The sequence below is a fragment of the Colossoma macropomum genome, unplaced genomic scaffold (genome assembly GCF_904425465.1).
Source record: "Colossoma macropomum unplaced genomic scaffold, Colossoma_macropomum, whole genome shotgun sequence".
Taxonomy (NCBI): domain Eukaryota; kingdom Metazoa; phylum Chordata; class Actinopteri; order Characiformes; family Serrasalmidae; genus Colossoma; species Colossoma macropomum.
The window spans coordinates 1634664-1656002 of record NW_023496050.1 but is presented as its reverse complement, the minus strand read 5'-3'; the positions used below and the strand labels follow the sequence as shown (position 1 = coordinate 1656002).

The 21339-nt window shown below is 37.2% G+C and overlaps 1 protein-coding gene across 2 annotated transcripts; it reads right to left on the bottom strand.

Moving 5' to 3' along the window:
* Nucleotides 1-1888: 1888 nt before the first annotated feature.
* On the bottom strand, nt 1889-20675 carry LOC118804550 (GTPase IMAP family member 8-like). Of its 2 annotated transcripts, XM_036565048.1 has the most exons (6): nt 20543-20675; nt 19125-19173; nt 17174-17220; nt 14784-15602; nt 9502-10164; nt 1889-7053 (listed from the first exon to the last, which is right to left on the bottom strand). In XM_036565048.1, the coding sequence occupies exons 1-6, from the start codon at nt 20556-20558 to the stop codon at nt 5183-5185; spliced, it is 3465 nt and encodes a 1154-aa protein (XP_036420941.1). In that variant the 5' UTR covers nt 20559-20675; the 3' UTR covers nt 1889-5182. The 2 variants fall into 2 exon arrangements, with proteins under 2 accessions (XP_036420941.1, XP_036420942.1); XM_036565049.1 differs by lacking the exon at nt 19125-19173 and having other exon boundaries at nt 17174-17221.
* Between the last annotated feature and the right edge of the window lie 664 nt (nt 20676-21339).

Sequence of the window (21339 nt, the reverse complement as noted above, 5' to 3'; positions counted from 1 at the left end):
AAGAAAATGTTGCTGATCAATTCAGCCTGCTACTCCACAGATGCTACAGCATTTTTCATTTTAAAATGGTAAGCAGATTAAGGCTTAAGGTTTTAAATAGTACTCAGTTTATCTGCATGGAGCTGCTTAACAGCACATTCAGAGGTTAAATTCATCCAAACCAGTGAAGTAACAGAATGCTGGGAATCAGCTGACTGCAAAAGCCAGGTAAAAGCTCAATAAACCAGCTGTACTAACCATACATTTTCATTAATCCATGTTTCCATCCATGTGTTTACCCTGAAACTGCTTACTATTTCACTCTGTATATGATGTATTTTAAACAATATAATTTGTCAGCATTTAGCCAAACTCCTGTCACAACGGTTGACAATCGAGGTTACTAGTGATACTAGTGGTCATTTACGAATCGGCTCTGGCAGAGTGTATTTACACATTTAAAACCCTAAAAGATTTCTAATATGGACAGCATCACAGACTAACATCTGTCATTCACAGAATTTCTTGTATTTTCATGGTAAAGATGTGCATGCCAGACAGTTTGGCAGAGATATAATAATATAATACAATAATATTATAAGAAATATAATACACATAACCAGATTAAGAACTCAAAATCCCAAATCTCCACCTTCAACATGTGATACAACCATAAACTGGACTACATCTGTTTGTCCTTTAATGAGCGCCATTGAGAACTGAGGATATCACATTATTTCATATTACAAAAGCAAATCTTACCTAAATGCAAGATTTTTTTAGGAATCCTATCTTACAGCATCTTATTTTATCTCAAGTTAGGAAAATCTTAACATACCCAATTGAAATTGACCATCAACTACCACGTCTGTTATACATCAACCAAAGACGTGCACAGCTGAAACATAAACGTTAGTTAAAGCTGCCCATATCCATGTAAAAATAGTCAAAACAAAATTAAAGCATGATAAACTGGAAGCTGTGAATATGGTGAGCGCCCCCTGCTGTGTCTCAGAGCATTGCAGCAAAGTGGTTTCAGTTTCCATTTCCCAAATGCTTTAGTAGACCACAATAAGGTTAATCCTAATAGCCACATGTTCTGCTCCGTCTCCTTGTTATTCATCACCATCATTGTAATATTTTACTTGATGAGTTTTCATCAACACTAACACAAGAAGGTAATACGAGGGGATGGTGGAAATCTTGTCTGAGCAATCCACTTACCTCCGAGAAGAAAAGCCTGGTCAGAGTCCAGATTAAAACCCCATAGAGAACATTTTGTCTCATGCTAAACACAAACTAGCTTGGCAATGTTTTTCATCTGTGTGAATGCTGAGCAATTCTGGCTTTTCTCTCTGTAAGTCTGTCTGCAAGTTTATCCACAAGAATTCAACATTCATAGAAATAAAAGAGAAAAGCTATCCCATACTAAGTTCCCATACTTTATCTATTTGTTTAATTCTTGATAATATACTATATGATAATGACTAATGATTTGTTGTTAAGACCGTTGAAATCTTGATGTTTTGCAGTTATAAGCTTGGCCCTTTTTTTTAATGGGTAGGTACACCATTGACTTCTCTAATACGACGTTGGACTGTAAAACACCACAAAAGTAAAAAGAGTTGAAAAACAATGCCATGCAAGTTTGTGTTTAATGTGAGAACAAATATTCTCTATAGGGCTTAAATCTGAAATCTGGAGGTTAAAACTGTCAATGTAAAAAAAAAACTGCATAGGAGTGTAGAGTTTTAGCAGAAAATACGCATCATTTATTGTAGGCATAATTTGTTGAAGCATAAGTTCAAGTGTACTTCACTGAAGCACAGTTTTAACACAAAAATAAATGTGAAAGAATAACTGTAAAAGAATTATTGAATATTATGAAAGAATCATTTTATAAAATAAGTATAGTCCACTGCAAACAATTTATTGAAGCACTGTTTCAACACAAAATTAATACATTTTAAGCATACTTTATCAACAGTTTTAACACAGACACAATACATGCTCTTATGACACACACACACACACACACACACACACATACACAGTATAGTTTTATCATGAAGTGAAAGCAATATATTTTATATTTCAATATATTTCATTGACGTATTCTTTTTCAAAGTGCACTAAGGTATAAATTCAATAGGTTAAAGTTAAGTATAAAGTAAAACAACTGAGCATCCCACATATAGTTTAAGTACACTACTATCATATTAAAGTATTGCCTTTTCACAAGAGTATTCACAGGCCAAGTCCTTCACTTCATACAGAACACTGGATAATTTTACAATTTTATCTGGTGGTAAAACAAAAAAAAAAAGGTTTCTTCAACTCAAAAGGGAAAGGGCTTTAGCATGGGGATAACATCACACACACACAGACACCCACACACACATTCATTTTAATTAAGAGAACCACAAAGAACTCTGGGTAACCCTCAGTGTTACAGTGAAACAGATTACACAAGGGATAATCTCCATTATTAAGAATTACAGATAAAACATATTAATTACAATTACATGTCCATTTTCTAGTTTCAGCATTTCCCCCATATCACTGTCATGTTTTATAAAACAAACTTATGTAAAAAAAATAAATAAATAATTCAATATTTATCAATATTTACAATGATACCGATGGATGAGTTTTACAAAGGAGTTCTATGTGTGGGAATAAAATGGTCATAAACAGCAATGGGGTTTCTAGAGACCTGAGGCCATATTACAGAAACTTCCTCTCTTTCTGTCATAGGTTAAGATCTGACAGGTCAAGATAAGATTTTTCACAAATTTGAATTACAGAAGCAAATCTTATCTTAATTTAGGAATCTTATCTTACAGCATCTTAACTCAAGTTAGTAAATCTTAACCTACTCGACTCAAAGTCAATCAACTGTCATGTCAAGTTAGCTAGCCAGACAGCTAATGTTAGCTACCAATTAGCTACTGATGTAAAAAAGGTCAAACAGAAGTGAAGCGCAATAAACTATGAGTATTGTGACAGCGCTTTGTGCAATGCCGCTCTCCAGTTTCAGCTTCCCAAATGCTTTAGCCAACCACGCTAACATTATTCCTCCTAATTAACAGACACATGTTCAGCTCTGTCTCCTCATTATTCACCATAATCACTGTGATATTTTATCTGATGAGTTTTCATCAACATAACACACAAAGGTAATAAGAGGGGATGGTGGAGATGCCTGCAGCATATGGGATTTAAAAAATGCTGTTAAATAAGTGCCTCAAAGTTAGGACAGAATTTATGAAATTCTGTCTAGTTAGAATGTTTCTGTAATACTGTTTTCTTATCCGGAGTTAATGGATAAGATTATAAACTTAAGAACTGATGTTCTGTAATAGTTTCTGTCCTAAACTCAGTCCTAACTGATGTTGTCATGGTGACTAAAGAGACAAGATTTCAGACCTAGAAGTTTCTGTAGTACAGCCCCAAGAGCAATGAAAAAAAATGGATTGATTAATTATATGTGTTGTTTATTTTATATGATTTTTTGGTTTTTTATGATTTTTACGTTTTTTTATGTAGGGTGCCAACAATTTATGGAGCTGACTGTAGATACTACAGGCCACACAGATACCCCAAAAAAATGATCTTCTTGAATCCTGATTACATAAATATGAGAGGTAATACAATGATGATAATACTTTATGATTACAATTATATGACTCAATGATTAGTAAAACAGAGGTGGATGATATCACAAAAAATTTAGTTTTCATGATTTGTGATGTCATAATTAATATTTTTTTCTGAATCTGATGTCGTTTTTATAATTATTATTAAAAACATTTTTTGCTGCAGTTTTCAAATTAAACCTTATTTCTAATCAACACGCAGTTGGGAACTGATTTTAAAATACTGTAAATACAGAAAAGCATATTGTGACATTGTTACAAAATTCTCATGATAACAATAAATACTGTCAGTCATATTACTCAGCCTGAGTAAAACATGTAAAGCAGTGCACAGAACTGACACATCATTAACACATAAAAACATTCCCATAAATGAGAAATAATTATTTGATAATGGAGAAAAAAGTCTAATAGTCTGTCCACTATTGATGTAGTGATCTCAGTAGTGGTTAAGTAGTGTCATATGTTTAGTGATGTCCAGGAATAGAAACAAGACGTGAATTGCTCATCTATGATTTTTAACAGTAATACATAACAATTAAGAATGGTTAAGGCTTTTACAAACTAAACATGATTTATTTGGACAACAGTAAATTAATTAGAGCATGTGTTTGACCTCCTGATTTTTCAGATGGTAAAAATGCAACATGATATTCTTGGCCCTCTGTTCATTCTTGTGAACTTTCACTGGTGACATCATTGCTGTGACCAATAGGCCCTTTTCACAAGAAACAGAAATGTAAACAGTGACTAAAATAAAATCTTCTATTGCCATACGGTCCATTATTACCCTCAGAAATACTGCTGTTCATTTCACTTTAGCTCACCATGGAAAAGTATGTCACTTCATCTATGTCATAATTGCCAAGACTGAAATTGAAGGATGTGTCCAGAATTGTTAAAGAACACCAAACACACAATGTGTGTAAGAGTCAAAGCTGAATAAAGGATATAAACTCTTTGTAAAAGAATTCCTTCACATCTATTAAAGTACGATAACATCAGCTATCGTCTACAGAGTGAGTAAACAATGGTGAAAATAGACTATCACCAAAATGCTGGATTAGCCATGTTAGCTGAAGATGTTGAAACCATCTGCTAACAATAAAGTAGTAGGCAAAAAGGTAAACATATGCACGCATACTAGAAGGGGACAGGCCTCGCAGTCACGGTCTGTAACACCAATGTATATGTTTTCCAACACCACTGGCTCCAGTGACAAACATTCATCTTATGTGTAAGCACTGAAAGTTTAGTGAAGTGATGAAGCTCTTCCTGCTACTTTTTCAAAATGCAAAGTAGCCCAATGTCACCACTTGCTCTATCTGTGAGGAGCATCACATATTTGCAGTTGGAGACATTCACCTCATTAGCTTTGTGCTGCTCTCTAAAATCAGCTCAAACTGAGTTACGGAGATCCGGGCTATGAATGAGAGATCATAATTCAAAGTTTCAGCTCCTGAATGAGGTGTAGAAAGTGTCCGTACTCCTTTCACTTTTCCAAAGTAGAATCGGTATTCCGAACACCCTTTCATATCAGATTTTCACTCATTTTTCGCTACTTCATCTTTATTTGTTCCACAAACAAAATTAACAAATCGATGCAAACCTCTTTCTGCCTCTACCTCTGCACAGCTGTCTGCAAATCCTTTGTCTCTCGCCTCTTTTACCTTTTCATCAAGTTTGGCATGAAACTTCTCCTCTGCCTGTCTTCTTGCTGTTTGTTCAGTCTGTGTTTTAAGGTACTCCATCTCTTTGGTGTGAATTTCTATAATTAATTCAAGGTTTCTCCTTTCAATTTCATTCCACATTGTCTCTACCTCTTCTCTCTCTTTTCTAAACGTCTCCATCTGCGTCAGGAATTGTTCTTGTTCCTTTCTGAGTTGTTCATCCTCTTCTTTTCTTTCTTTCTCCTCTTTCTCTCTTTGTGCTTCCAGTTGTTCCTTCATCTGTCTTATTTTTTCATTTGCCTCATTTTCTATTCTTTTCCTCTCTTGTTCTTCTTTCTCTTTTCTCTCCTTTTCTTTTAAATCTCTCTCCTCCTTTCCTTTTTGCTTTTCCCATTCATAATGTTTTTGCTTTCTAGCCTGCTGTAAATACCAGGCTTCCTCCATTGATGCAATTGTTTTCTCCCAATGTTTCAGTTGTTTTTCTCTCCTCTTCTCCTCCTCCTCCATCCTCTTTATCCACTCTCTCTGCTGAGTTAACTGCAGCTCTTGTAGCGCCTTCTTTTCACTTTCCCCTGCATGCTGGATTTTCTCTTCCAGCTCCTTTTGTCTTTTCTCCTCCTCTGCTGCCTTCTGTATATACTCCAGCTGTAATTTCATTAGTTCTTCTCTTATATTCTTCTCCATGTCTTCTCTTTCTTTCTCAAACTTCTCTCTTTCCTCTTTCTGTTTCTTCTTCCATTCTTCTTCTTTCTTTCTTCTTTCCTCCTCCTCCTGATCTCTCTGTCTCTGATCTTCCTCTCTTTGTTTCTCCCACCGTTTTCTGTTCTCCTCTCTTTCTCTGTTTATCTCAGCCATCCACTCTTGCATCTTCTTCTCATCTTCCTCTCTTCTTTTCTTCATGTCTTCTCTTTGTAACCTTTCCCTTTCGGTCATCTCATTTTTTAACTGCAGCTCTTTTTGTCTTCTTGCTTCTTGTCTTTCTTTCTGTATCTCTATTCCCTCTCCTTTGCTATTGTCTGCTGTTGTCATTTCAGCTTCATGTTTAGCTTTCAGTTTTTCTTTCTCTCTTTCTATCTCAATCTCTTTCTCCTTCAGTATTCTCTGCTGTTGTGTTAGTATTTCTTTCTCTACTTGCTGGAACATCTCGTTAGTGTAGCAGCTCCCTCCATTCACTGTCACCATGGAGTCGATCTTCTCTAGTAGATCAGTGACCTGGGTGGAGCAGCTTTTATTGCTGTTGTTGAGCACATGATATCTGTTACCAAAGTCAAACAGAAATCTCTTCAAGGTTGGTCCACACTTCTCTATGTACTGTTCAACTGTGTTTCCTTTTAGCAAATCTCCTTTACTGAAGACCACTATAGTGTACATTTTGTATTTCTCACCAAATGTATCTCTGATCATATTCACTGTGTCTTGCTCCTCTTGTCTAAAGCGCTGTCCGATGCTCAGCACCAGCAGGAACACATGTGGACCTGGAGCTGCCATGAAGATGCACTTAGTGATCTCTTTAGTGACCTCCACATTAGGAACATTTGTATCAAACAGTCCTGGAGTGTCAATCACAGTGATTTGCCTTCCATTTATGTCAGCTGACTCTTTCTGACACACAGCTGTAACTGATCCACCAATATCTTCCATAAACACATCCTCTTTCCCCAAGATGGTGTTTCCTGTCGCACTCTTCCCAACTCCAGTCTTCCCCAGCAGAACAATCCGCAAGGCCTCAGGGCTTTTTGATGAACCTGTACAGGGGAGATCATTGAACTTTCCATTATCCCAGATTGGTGCCCTTTGATTAGGCAGTAAAGCTTGGTATATATTTTTAAGACATACAATTTCTTTTTATTTAGCTTTTAAGCTGAAATTCTACCCTTCTTTTTGTATCTTCTTGATATTATGGTCTTAGTTTATTTTATCAATAATTATTTTATTTCTGTAAATGGGCAGTAACAGAAATGGATGAAAATTAACTAAATTCAACATTTAACCAGGCCTGTCTCTCCATCCCCATAGCCCTACCAATGAACCAGCTCTGTCCGCCAATCCCTATCCCGTTACCAATAAACCAGCCCTGTCTCCTTACCCCATACCTCCACTAGTGAACCAACCCTGTCTGCCCATCCCTATACCCCTACCAATAAACCAATCCTGTCACCTTATTTCAATACCCCTACAAATGAACCAGCTGTCTCCCCATCCCCATATCCCTACCAATTAACCAGCCGTGTCTTCCCATCATCCCCATAGCCCTAACAATGAACCTGCCCTGTCTGCCCATCCTCATACCCCTACCAATGAACCAGCCCTGTCTTCCCATCAACACCATAGCCCTACCAATGTACCAGCCCCTTCCCATCCCTATATCCCTACCAACAAAGCAACCTTGTCTCCTTATCCCCACAGCCCTACCAATGAACCAGACCTGCTTCCCCATCATGCCCATACCCCTACTAATGAACCAGCCCTGTCTCCTTATCGCCATACCCCTACCAATGCAAGAGCCCTGTCTCTTTATCCCCATACCCCTACCAATGAACCAGCCCTCTCTCCCCATCATACCCTTACCCCTACCAATGAACCAACCCTGTCTCCCCATCATCCCCATACCCCTACAAATGACCCAGCCCTGTCTTCCCATCCCTATACCTCTACCAATGAACCAGCCCTGTCTCTCCTTCCCCATACCCCTACCAATGAACTAGCGCTGTCTCCCCATCCCCATATCCCTATCAATAAACCAGCCCCATCTCCTTATCTCCATACCCCTACCAGTGAACTAGCCCTGTCTACTTATCCCTATAGCCCTACCAAAGAACCAGACCTGCCTCCCCATGATCCCCATATCCCTACCAGTGAACCAGCCCTCTCTCCCCATCAACATATTTCTATCAGTAAACCAACCTTGTCTCCTTATCCCCATACCCCTACCAATGAACCAGCCCTGTCTGCTCATCCCTATACCAATGAACCAGCTCTGTCCACCCATCCCCATCCCCCTACCAATGAACCAGTCATGTCTCCATCATCCCCCTTAGCCCTAACAATGAACCAGTCCTGTCTCCCCATCCCCGTATCCCTATTCCTACCAATACACCAACCCTGTCTCCTTATACCCATACCCCTACCAATGAACAAGCCCTGTCTGCCTATCCCTATACCAATAACCCAGCTCTGTCCACCCATCACTATCCCCCTACTGATGAACCAGCCCTGGTCTCCTTATCCCTGCACCCTTACCGATGAACCAGCCCTGCTCCCTTACCTCAAATCAGTGAACCAGCCCTGTCTCCCCATCCCCATGCACCTACCAATGAACCAGCCCTGTCTCCTTATCCCCACACCCCTACCAATGAACCAGTTGTTCAGTTTTTATAACCAAGCATAATGCATCCCCCGTTTAACATGTTTTTTGAACATTTCACAATGTTCCTAGTTTTAAACTGTCTCTGTTTAAATTTTTTTGGAACATGTTGCAGGCATCAAATAAAGAATGAATATACGTTTACAGAAAGCAATAAAATTGATAAGGTAAAACATCACATATCTTGTACTGTTTTCATTCAAATACAGTTCAAAGTAGACTTTTAAATAACTGCATTCTGTTTTTATTTGCATTTCACCTACTCTCCCAGCTGTTTTTCAAATTGGGTTTGTATTTGCAGGGTAATTCCAAGATTATTTTTCTTTTTTGTAAACTAATGGCTTCGGCATAATCAACCCTGATACTGTCATCCATCCTGTTACCTGTCATCTGAGATGAACATATAAGGTCATTACTAGGAGAAGGCAAATCAATGATTTATTCTAAAACAATAAGTAAATAATCTATGTAATTGCAGTTTATTCAAAGGTGTTTAAGGTGTGCAACAAAATTTGTGATAAGGTTAGCCAAGGTTTAGTTAAGTTTATGTAGCTACTGACTTTAATTAGCAGCAATAATTTGTAAGAATGTGAAAAGAGTTTTTGAAAATACACTGGAATCACACTTTAATAACTGAATGAATGACAAAACACTTCATAAAATTTGAATATGAATTATATGTATATATTAATTTAGAATAATTAACATTATAATAGAAAAACAACTATTTCTTTTTTCTTTCTTTTGTTATTGATCTATTATCATCAAACAATTCAGCTATAGACTACATACTATAATGACTATTACATATAAAAGTAAAACATCTTACCTTGTGTTTGACTTGAGTTCATCAGTGTAAGATCACTGATTTTCTGTCGTAGATTTTCAATCTCTCTTTTGTATTTCAGCTGTGTTTCAATCTGGGCATCTACATACATGTCCAGGGTGTACAGGCACCCTCTGTTCTCTGTATGAAGTACCTTCAAACATTTAATTAGCTGTGTTGCATTTGTTCTGCCATCAACAAATTTGTATCGTCTGCCAAAATCCTTTATTACTGTCTTAACATCGTCATCTAGTTCTTTGCTCCGAGATTGCCGGCTGATCAGGACTATAGTGTTCTTGTTAAGTCTTGAGCTGAAGATTCTCTGGATCATCTCCATTTCTCCTTTGTCTTCATCAGTGAGGCGGCCTTCAGAAATAACTATGAAAAAGGCATGAACTCCAGGATCACAGACAGAGACACAGTGGAAAGTCTTCTGCATCACTTCCTCCTCTGAGAGCTGAGTGTTGTAGAGAGCTGGCATCTCCACAAGACTGATCAGATGTCCACACACTTCTCCCTCCCTCCTCACACACACTGAGCTAGACTTGAGCCGGTTTACTCTCTGGTGAGATGTTGAGATCTTTTTACCAAGTAGAAGTTTAGATATTGAAGTCTTTGCTTTGTGTTCCCTCCCAAGCAGGACTACATTTGATCTTTGTTTAGATGCTAAAAGAAAAAAAAATATATATAAGTTTTTATCAACGTCTAAAAAACTAATAATAACATTTGAAAACCAATATGATGATTTAAACTGAAAATACAGGCAAGTTCATTGTGGCTGAAATCTAACGAGTCTGCAGATATTGCTTTATTAAAAGTTGTTTTTAGACGTCAGTTTAGCACAAACTTAAAGTAGCCAATCATTACATGAAAAGGCGAAACCTATATTTGCCCACAATGGTAGAAATGCCCCAGTTTAAAAACTGCAGCCTTGTCACAATTTACATTACATAATGTTTTCCACAGTACCAACCTGGTGTTAAACCCATATTATGTAAAAAAAAAAATCTAGAATAATGTACTGTGTGCAAGGCAGAAAGATATTTAAATGACCTAAACAGTTTTGTACAGCATCTTGTGTTGTATTCTGTGAAAACATTTACAGTACAGTACAGACTATATTGGGTCAAAGACTTGATACAGTAACAATATTTTTATAATAAATTAAAATATACTGTATAATCAGCCTCACTGTAGAAGTAGGCACCACAAATACTTTTCTAAAGCAGCAACCCTGTCAGGTGAAAAAACGTTGAGAAGACATCTTTCTCTGATGTCAGCCAACCGTCAATATGTGGTTGAGTGTAGAAATATTGTAGAAGTATTTTTTTGTGAAGTCTGTGCAACTGGGCAACTCTGCTTCCAGTAAACTACTGTAAGTGTTCTTTTACAGTGTACCAACTCAGTAAAAGTGGTCAGTTGTGCCCTTTGCCCTTTCACAAAGCAGCAATGGAAATGTTTTTGTCTTAGATCAGCCAAACTTATTCTAGAGCATCATAAGTCAATATCATTCCAACAGTGAAGCATGATGTTGGGAGCATCTTGTAATAGAGTATCTCTATCTCGGGGGGCTGGAAAGCCTGAAAATAAAGGCCAAATGAAAACTTCTGCCAAGGATTGCCTGTTCCAGATTTAAAAATAGGGGGGAATAATTTTCAATGGGACAGTGATTGAAAGCTTGAGGCCAGTGCTAACCTGGAGTAGCTTAGGAAAAATAAAGTTCATGAGTGGCACAGTAAAAGCCCTGAAACTCTTTGAGAATCTTGTGAAACACTGTGCAATGAACTAAAGAGCTTTATCAAATTTGTGAAAAAATGGTTCCACATAATACTGAGTTAATGTGTTCATTGTTTATAAGAAACATTACCCATTTAAGCCAACCTGCTCATGTATTGTACATATGAAAAAGATCATGCGGATAAATGCAGTCAAAATGTACAGTGGATTTTTTTTAATGATTATAAATCTAATTACAAAAAAGTTGGGTCAGTATGTGAAATCATGGGCATCACTGGCCAGTTTTAGGGAGGCTTCAGCCTAAATGTTACTTAGCCCTGCAATATGTAATGATCTGGGGGGATGATCTCTAATGCAGCACTACCACTGCTGTGCTTCCAGAGATTACTAATGTAACGTGATAAGCAGAACCCCCAGCTCAGCCAATCATAACAGAGCCAATCATTACAGACCTTATAAGTTTTATGACAAATATACTTTATTAATTCTTGTGTGTTTGGATACTTATGGATGTACCAATCAATAAAAAAGATGTTTTGATCAATAAAATATTGCCTGCTTCTTATTTTAAAAATGTGTAGGCTAATCAGGGACACATATGGGCTTAAAGGTTACACATGTCTTATAAGCTCACTCTGAAATGTTTAATTTTACTTTAAAAATAATGTAATATAACAGGATATTCCACAAGAGTTCAGATGAGAGATTATTCTCCAGCATTTCAGATATCCATAAGGTAATATGCAAAAAGTAGATCTTTTTGATCTTAATTGGGTCACTTCTAGTATGTGTTCTGTGAAATCTTCACTAAGGGAAAACTACCTGCAGCTAAATCTTGATGGAAACTGTGAAAACATATACTTCTGGACTGTAGCTGGACAAATATTCTTATATATCATTTAATTACTTAATTCATCTAGAGTACCTGCACATGATTTTCACAGTATATATGCAAACTATATGGGGAAAACCACAGTAAAGATTGACCATTATTGTCTTCAAAAACTCAAATTAGCATAACAGCATTTCCTCACATACAAATATATGATAATATCTATAAGGATATTATAAAGATAATGACATAAATTTGTAGAATGTGCCTTTTGTTTTGTTTGCCAATTTCTTTCTCAGTGTTCCAGGCCAAGCAACAGCATAACTTTCCCTGTCTAATAGAACTAAAGCAATTCCTAAACAGAAAAAATGCTGTGGTGTTTACTGCTGCTTCTGAACACAAATAAGACTAATGGATTTTTTAATGTATTTCTGCAGCTACGCTCTGCAATGTTAAAATTATTTTTGAACATTTTACATTTTTCCTTACATCCAGGGCAGCACAACCTTGCTTGGCAATCAGTGTTCATAGTTTGTGTTTCATTATGACATGATTTACTGTTATATGCAAAAACAACAAACCGGAAATACTTGATTCTAAACTTTGGGAATTAAGCTGTTCTTTGTAAAATATAAACAATTTACTTTCACTTGATGAAATAAGCATTGTCGTCTCACAACTACAGACATAATGTGTGTATACAGCTGCATAGTGTTCATCCATATCTTTGAGTACTTGTACAAAATTCCACCAACACCTATAGTGAGTGATTTAAGATAGCAAAACTAGATGTCTGTTCTAAAGCAAAAGACAAGCAAACTTTGAAAAAGAAAAAGAAAAAAAAACCAAAACAAAACATCTGACCTAAACTTCACAATGACACAACTAACCAACTATTGATTATTGAGAAACTGCTAAATTGTTCTATCTAGCTACAAAGCACAGCCACAGGAAGCTAATAATTATGACGTATTCGGGGCAAGCAAGCTACGCTAGTGGAAGGGCAGTACAGTCATGTTTCTGTTCTGTCCTACACACGCAAACATACCTAAGGGGATAGAATCCCTGTTTTCAAACCATTTAAACCATCCCCTGAAATTTAAACCAGTTATAAGGCCTTCTTATTTTCAATAAATCAGAAGCATTTCTTTTTATTATGAATGGTCTGATTATGCAGACTTAAAATGCACCCATATCATCCGGTTGTTCAAACATACCTTTGCCCCACTAATCTGAAATGCTATAGCTACCTTTCTGACATAGCTAAAACCTAATCTGATATGCTGTATGCTACTTTAGGCAAACTATGCTACAACAAAACATCTTGAGTTAACATTGGTGAAACTCAACCCTATGTGTTTGAAGAGACTACAAGTGCTAGCTTAGCTATCAGGCTTCAGTAGACCAAAGCTGGCTGTGGTACAAGTGTTAGATTAGCCAGCATGCAGTGGCGTGCACAGACTTTGGTGAGGGCAGCGCTGAGGTGTTTGAAAAGGGATAGAAAGTTATTGTAATACTGAGTTTTCTGCATGCATATCTGATTTTAATTATACAATGGTAATCATATTTAGCTCATCAGAAAATATTATTATTATTATTATTATTATTATTATTATTAACAATCTTCATATTTTTGCAGCCAGCTTGTAAAACGGGTTGGCAACTTTTCATTTCTTTTTCTGGTTTCATTTTCTACAACGACTACGGTCACCACAACTAATCTGAAGTTCTTCTTCCTCTCAATTTTTATTTGAATTTTCAGTTACTTTTACATTTACAGCATTTAGCAGACACTCTGATCCAGAGTGACATACAAAAGGTGCTTTGTTGTCTACTCAGAGACAGTATCTTTGCTAGTTACAAACAGGTTAGAGACATACTGCAGCAGTTAGTTCCTGGTGCCTGTACAGTCACCAGAATGTAACAGCTATAGTCTTGCACAAATTGAAAATAAACAAAATTTAAGCTAAAGTTACAGTGAGTTGTCGCCGACTCTGCTGTACGTGCTGTACAAAAACAGCAGACAAAAAAGTTCAGGCACAGAAACAGCAGCACTGTAAAAAAGCTCAAAACCAAAAGTATAGTAAGTACCACTGTTTTTCAAAGTTGGTTTGTACACTTGGGAAATAAGATTTTGAAATAAGATTTGAATGTGGGAAGACTTTGATACTGTCTGACATTCAGACAGAGAGATTTACATCATCAGCAATTTTAGAGCAGACTCGCTTACCAAGACTGGGGAAGTCGAATAGACGAATGTTAAGAAGACCAACTGAGGATGACCTGAGAGTGGGGTTATAAGAAAGAAGCAGGTTAGATAAATAAGAACATGCAAGGTTACTGAGGGGATTGAAAACAAGCGAGAGAACCGCAAAATTAGTGCGATATTCTGCAGGGAGGCAGTGGAGGTTTTGGAGAACAGGTGTAATGTCATGCCAAAACTGTGTATTATTGGGCAGATAAGCAGACAAATTTTACAGGTCTTACAGTTGTGGAAGTGTCGATGAAAGGATAAAAACTGATTGAGCAGGGGACTCAGTTCTCTTTCTACTCCTTTTTAGCACTGATAAGCTCTCAGGAAACAACTCATTTAGTGTGTGTGTGTGTGTGTGTGTCCATATAGTCCAAAAGTTAGTATACTAACTTTTAGGTAAGCTCTGGAGTGACAGTTTAGGGGGATGAAGCAGCCAGAAGAGAGTAATAAATTGTTACTTACCACTGAAGTGTTTAGTCATATTAGTCAATAGAGTTCTACTTTTCTTCTGTTTAGGCAGATCCTGTTCAAACCATAGCTGTTTTGTTTGATCATATCCATTTGAACGCAATTGTGTTGTCTCCTCATGTTCTTCCAGTTCTGTTTGGTCATACTCTTGTAGTTCTTCTGTTTCTTTTTGCTTTAGGCCTTTTCTATGATAAAGCACTGACACCTCTGTTTTTCGCTCAGACCCTTTTCGTTCCAAAGCAAGTGGAGCCTCCTCAAACTCCTCACAGATAAGACTCCCTCCATTCTCTTCAACTACGTTTTCAATAATTTCCACAAAAGAAGCACGACAACACTTAATCCACTCTAAATGTCTGTTACTGTATTTTGTGACGACTTTCTGTATGATCTTCTCCTGAACTGGATCTAAACTGGTGCCAGTTTCTTTGTCCTGTGTTGTCAGAACCAGGGTGTATTTATGGGCTTCCTCAAACAGAGAGCTGAGGATGTGATCCATTCGGCTGCTGTCTGTCTCAGTGAAGTCGTTTGGCTGTAGAACCAGCACTATAACATGAGGTCCAGGAGCACACAAAGACATGCACTCTTTAATCCGCACCGTGATCTGATACACAGAGATATCAGGATCAAACAGGTGAGGAGTGTTGATTAGGGTGATGTATCTTCCCTCCACATTTCCTCTGGCTCTCTCACTGTGCTGCTCTACTGAAGGAGGAGGAGCTTCAGTATCAAATGCATCTCTGTTCAGGATGGAGTTTCCCACTCTGCTGATCTCTGTACTGTTCTTGCCCAGCAGGACAATCCTCAGTTCAGACACTAGACAACGAAGTAGAGCATATACAAATTACGTTACTATGTATGCTAAACATGCATTTTACCTCTGAATGTCTAAGCATATTTCCCTTGTTCAGTAGTAAATAAAGAAAAAAGAGATTGCTGAATTATGTAGTAATAACACTAGTATTTGTTTTATGCTATTTACATGTAGTCCTTATTTTTGTGACAGCCCAAATGCAAACTAACGCTGGTATATATGTTTTCTCTTTATGTAACACAGTTTCAAGATGCATTTCTTGGAGGCAGCGTCACACTGCGTCAAGTTACTTCCAAAGTACTACCAAGCTCATGTGGCTATATTTAACACAGCAGCAGGAGTTTATCATGCAATGCCATCTGAGGGCTCGAAGGTCACTCACATTCAACAACGGTTTCTGGCTTTGACCGCACATGGACTGAGAATTCTCTGGATTCCCTAAATCTTTTCAAAGTACTATACACGGTAGATGGTGAGAGACCTAAATTCTTTCCAATCTTATGTTGAGAAACATACACAGTTGGATGAAGAACACTTCTTTGACATAGTTAGCCACTGTATCCTGTATTATTTCAAAACTAAAAAAGATCAGATCAGATAAGCTCAGCTCGGTTACGCCCTGGATACACAATACAACTTTTGAAGTCCTAATAGATTATAAAATTACTAATATTTAATGGGTCTCTCACACTATCTGACTTGATCCTGCAAATTTTTTAAGAATGTTTTTTTCCTCTTCTCCTTTCAAGTTACTATTTCTGGAGATACAAGGTTTTGTGTACATAAGATGAAGATTTCAATTGACATGTAGAGTTGATGGCACTTGTCTACTGTAATGTAAATTGTTGCACAGCTTCTACAATTAAAATAAAATGTCCCTAGAATCTATTGTATAGGTGTATATTATCCTTAAAGTACATATCCAGTTTTAACAATCATTATCAGGTTTTGACATCATCTCCTAATTTTGGATCGGGGTTAGAGGCGGCCTGAGCAATGGCTGACACTTTCCTCTACAAATCATTGCACTTTCTGAATGCATTCACAGAAAGCCTGGCACTCTTTAATCAAGCTCCTCACAGGTGAGAATAGATACAGCACTTTCACAAGTTGAGGCCATTTCACAACTAGGCCATTGCCTAGTTCAACTATATGGAACACTAAAAATATATCTGCTACACCCACATGCACCACTCTCGCGAATTTATGTCTTGTTATGCGCAAAACAAACTTGACAATAGTGCTCATTAAGTGCTATGACATAAGAGGCTAGAAAGTGCTCCGGGTCCATTGTGTGGTTTCCTTAAATATTGTCCTAAATGGACAAAAACATTGTATTGTCCTGTTCTAGCAGCCCCGATTAAACTAATCCTGTCTAATCCTATGACTGTCATGTGGTAAATCAGATATGAACAAGAGAAACAAAGTGCCGTAAACAATAAGAACATCTTCAATATCTAACAGATACATCAGTCAAACATACTGAAATTAAAGTATTGTAATACTGAATTGTAAAACTGAAGCTATAACTGTGGTACAATATGTAATAGAGTATGAATATAGTGTAACTTACTCTCTTGAGGTCCGTCCGTACTCCCTGTACTCCAAGAGCATGATAAAGCTGCGCAGCAAGCATAAGGTACATGTTATTTTCTGTTTTACTAATACAGTGTATAATGTATCATAATGTACAGTATCTATCTGTCAGTCGAAAACCAATCCACTAAACTCAATAAGTACAGTGCTGTGAAAAAGTATTTACCCCTTATCAATTTCTTCTGTTTTTACATGTTTCTTACACTTGAATGTTTCAAGTCAGATACTTTTAATAGATAACAAAGATAACCTAAGTACACACAAAATGCTGTTTCTAAACGATGACTTCATTTACTGAAGCAAAAATTCTGCCTTGCCTGGCCCTATGTGAAAAAGTAATTGCCCCCTTAACTACTAAGTCAACCAGTTAACTAAATTCAATTGATTATTGTTCAATTAACTAGCCAGACCCAGGCATGGTTACTGCCAGACCAGTTGAATCTAAACTTCACTTAAATACAACATGTCTGGAAATGTGAAGCAGGCTCGAAGGTTTCAAAAAGCAGCACATGATACCAAACTCTAAAGAGATTTAAATACAGATGCTAAACAAAGTCATTGAAATCTACCAGTTTGGAAAGGGTTACAAAGTCATTGCTAAGGCTCTGGGACTCCAGTGAACCACAATAAGAGCCATTATCCACAACTAGAGAAAACTTGGAACAGTGGCGAACCTTCCCAGGAATGGCCTACCAAAATTTCACCAAGAGCGCATCAATGACTCATCCAAGAAGTCACAAAAGAACCCAGATGAACATCTAAGGAACTGCAGGTCTCACAAAAATGACATCCATGAGAGAGCTGTGAGGTGCAAACCACTTCTAACCAAAAAGAACACAAAGGCTCGTCTCACATTCACCAAAAAACATCTAGATGACCCCCAAGACTTTTGGGATAATATTCTGTGGACTGATGAGCCAAAGGTAAACGTTTTGGAAGACATGGGTCCCGTTACATCCAGCATAAAGCTAACCCATTAGAATCCCATTCAGATGCTGGGGCAAGAACTTAAACGAGCGGTTCATGCTCAAAAACCTTCCAATGTAGCCAAATTAAAACAATTCTGCAAAGAAGAGTGGGCCAAAATTCCTCCACAGTGATGTAAAAGACTCATCGCAAGTTATCGCAAACACTGATTGCAGTTGTTACTGCCATGGATGGCACAGCCAGTTATTAGGTTTAGAGGGCAAATACTTTTTCACATGGGTGATACAAATGTTTTGAATACATCTTTATCTTCAATAAATGCAATGATCATTTAAACTGCATTTGTGTTAACTTGTGTTGTCTATCTTATATTAAAATTCGCTGGAAGATCTGAAACATTTTAAATGTGACGAATTAGGAAAAACAGAAGAAATTGGGTGGGGGCAAATATTTTTTCAAGGCACTGTAAGGTTGCAACTAGCAAATAATATTTTAGCTAATATCTTCAATATTTAAATATCCTGTAAGAATAAGAAAGTCTTAAGATTAGCACTTGTTGAGGAAATTCCAGTATTAACCTTTAGAAACCAAAGCACTGATATTGCAGATGCATTTTCATTTTTTCTCTTATGAACTGTTTAGGAAGCAACTAGCCAACATGTATGAGTCTGAAAAATACAGAGTCTGTAAAATACAAAGATGCATACATACATTATTTTATATGTAAATGTTCCATTAATTTACCATTTTAAACGTATGTGCCAGTGCCATGATTTTATGCCTTGTTTTAGCGTTTGTGCTATGACCTCAAAAATAGAGACTATGATGTTCTTTAGTATGTGATGATAGTATGCTTCTGATCCAGTGTGCAGTTGGTCCTATGCGGACACATGCATTTTCCTGTTCTGGGAAGAGGTATTATTTAATTTATTCAACAACAGAACAATGAACTTTAATGGAAACTGTGCAATGTAGTCTCAATGCAGATACAGTGTAACTTATCTGGGCGAGGTAAATCTATACCGCTCCTCCGACAAAAGTGTGTTAGATCTGCACCACAAGAATAAGGTACATATTATTTTTTGCTTTGGTAATTTAGTGTATAATATAGCATAACGCATAGCATCTGTCTGTCAGTCTAAAAACATTCCACTAAACCAGGGGTTGGCAACATGCGGCTCTTTTACAGCCCTGTTGTGGCTCCACAGCAGAATTAGATATTTAGGTAAAAATAAAATAATCGCCCTTTGCAGTAAAATAAAGCCCTGTTGATCGTTCTAACACAGTTTTAACAATAAATGGTCTTAAATGCTGGAGTTAATGTAGCCTACAACTACTACTTCACCAAAGATTGGCGCATAGACTGCTGGTCACCATAGCAATGCATATGAATAGCTAGTAGCTAACGAAATGGCAAAGTCGCTTCTCATTCACCAGCTTCTTGTTCGAATTTTTCTATTCCACCTTAAACGGTGTCGCAGTTACACTCTGGTGCCTCGGGTACCATTTAAGGTGGAACAGGAAAATTCAAACAAGAAGCAGAAGTCAGCTTCATAAAAAAATGTCGAATGTTGAGAGACTTAGGACAATGAACATATTTAAAACAGGATAACAGACCCAAGCAAAATACCAAGCACTACCTCAAACTTTTCTCATGTTTTTGTGCAATTGTACATACAGTAAACACAGGAAAAGTGCTGTGTTTGCTTTGTTTCTTATCAATGACATATATTCACCTGAAAATTATATGCCTCCCACTAAACAAAATAATAACAATAATGATAATAATGATAATAATAATAATGATAATAATAATAATAATAATAATAATAATAATAATAAAAATAATAATAATAATAATAATAATAATAATTCACATATTATGTGAGTTATTATGCAGTAGAGAACGTTTCACAACAAAACACTGTTTTTAAAGTGTCCAGTCTCTAGACTGAGGAGGATATGCGCTCAGTTGGACATTGTGTTTTCCCTTACAGCTGTACTGTATATAATTCTGATAACATGCAGTAATAATAAACAATACTGTTTACGTAGCCCACATCATTACATACTTTAGAGTAGAAAGGGCTAAAACGCACATCCTTGTCACAACACCGCATCACTACCTGGACTGCCAGAGGCTAAAGAAACTTTATCTGAACTTGTGTTCAGTCTTCATACTGAGTGAGTTACAGTCAGACTCTTCTGAGCTACATTATAATCAGCGGGTTATTTCTGTAAACTGCTCCGCTCGTTTCTGCTGAGTCGACTGAGGCCTGACTGTTTAAGTCTCTGATCTACACTATTCAGCGCTCCTCAGCTCGTCGCTCCTTTACACTGATATATAAACTCCTCTAACTCTAAACACGCTGCACTGCAGACCTGCTGTACTTTAGTTTAGGAGAAATCAGATTCTTACCATCCCCCGACGACATTTTGTGGCTGCTGTCGAACTGAAAGTCAGGAAATTCCTGAGGTAAACAGAGGGTGGGCTTCCAAACAGAACACGACCAGAGGGGGAGACTCTCTCACTGCGGCTCGCTCAGCGTAGCTCCATCCTCCTGGAGAAGCGCGCGCCAGTCTCGCCTGGTTTAGCGGCCTAGAACTGTGTTTCACAATAAAAGTCATTGTTGGAAGAGTTTATTGATGTGGTGTCCAGTCAAGGACGGGTGTGGCTGCAGATTTTCATTCCAGTTGATTAGAAGCAGAGCTGACCAGTCCACATGCTCACTGCGGGAACCAAGATCAGAGCAAATCTTAACAAATGTCCTATTAATTCACTCAAAATATTATATTCAAACACTTTATTTAACCAATGATGATCATATTTAGCTAATCAGTAAAATCTTTATTATTATTATTATTATTATTATTATTATCATCATCATCATTAGCCAAACAGAAAACTATTCACTCTAGCTTCATTTTTTTCCATCTAGTTTTCCAGGCAGTTTGTAAAAGGTTCTGGCAATTTGCCCACTCAGCAAGGAGGCTGGAAGGTGTTTTTAGTTGGTGGTGCTGAAATTTTAAGTACCATGTATGTGATGTGAACAATGAAGTCATGCAAAATGATTTGCCTTCCCCATCTCTTTGATAATTTACATCAAACTGTATCATTGCATGCTATGATAAGGTGAGAGATTACAATATATACACATACACTGATCAATCAAACCACTGATACACATCCTTCTCTCTGCTTTCGTTTTGGACAAA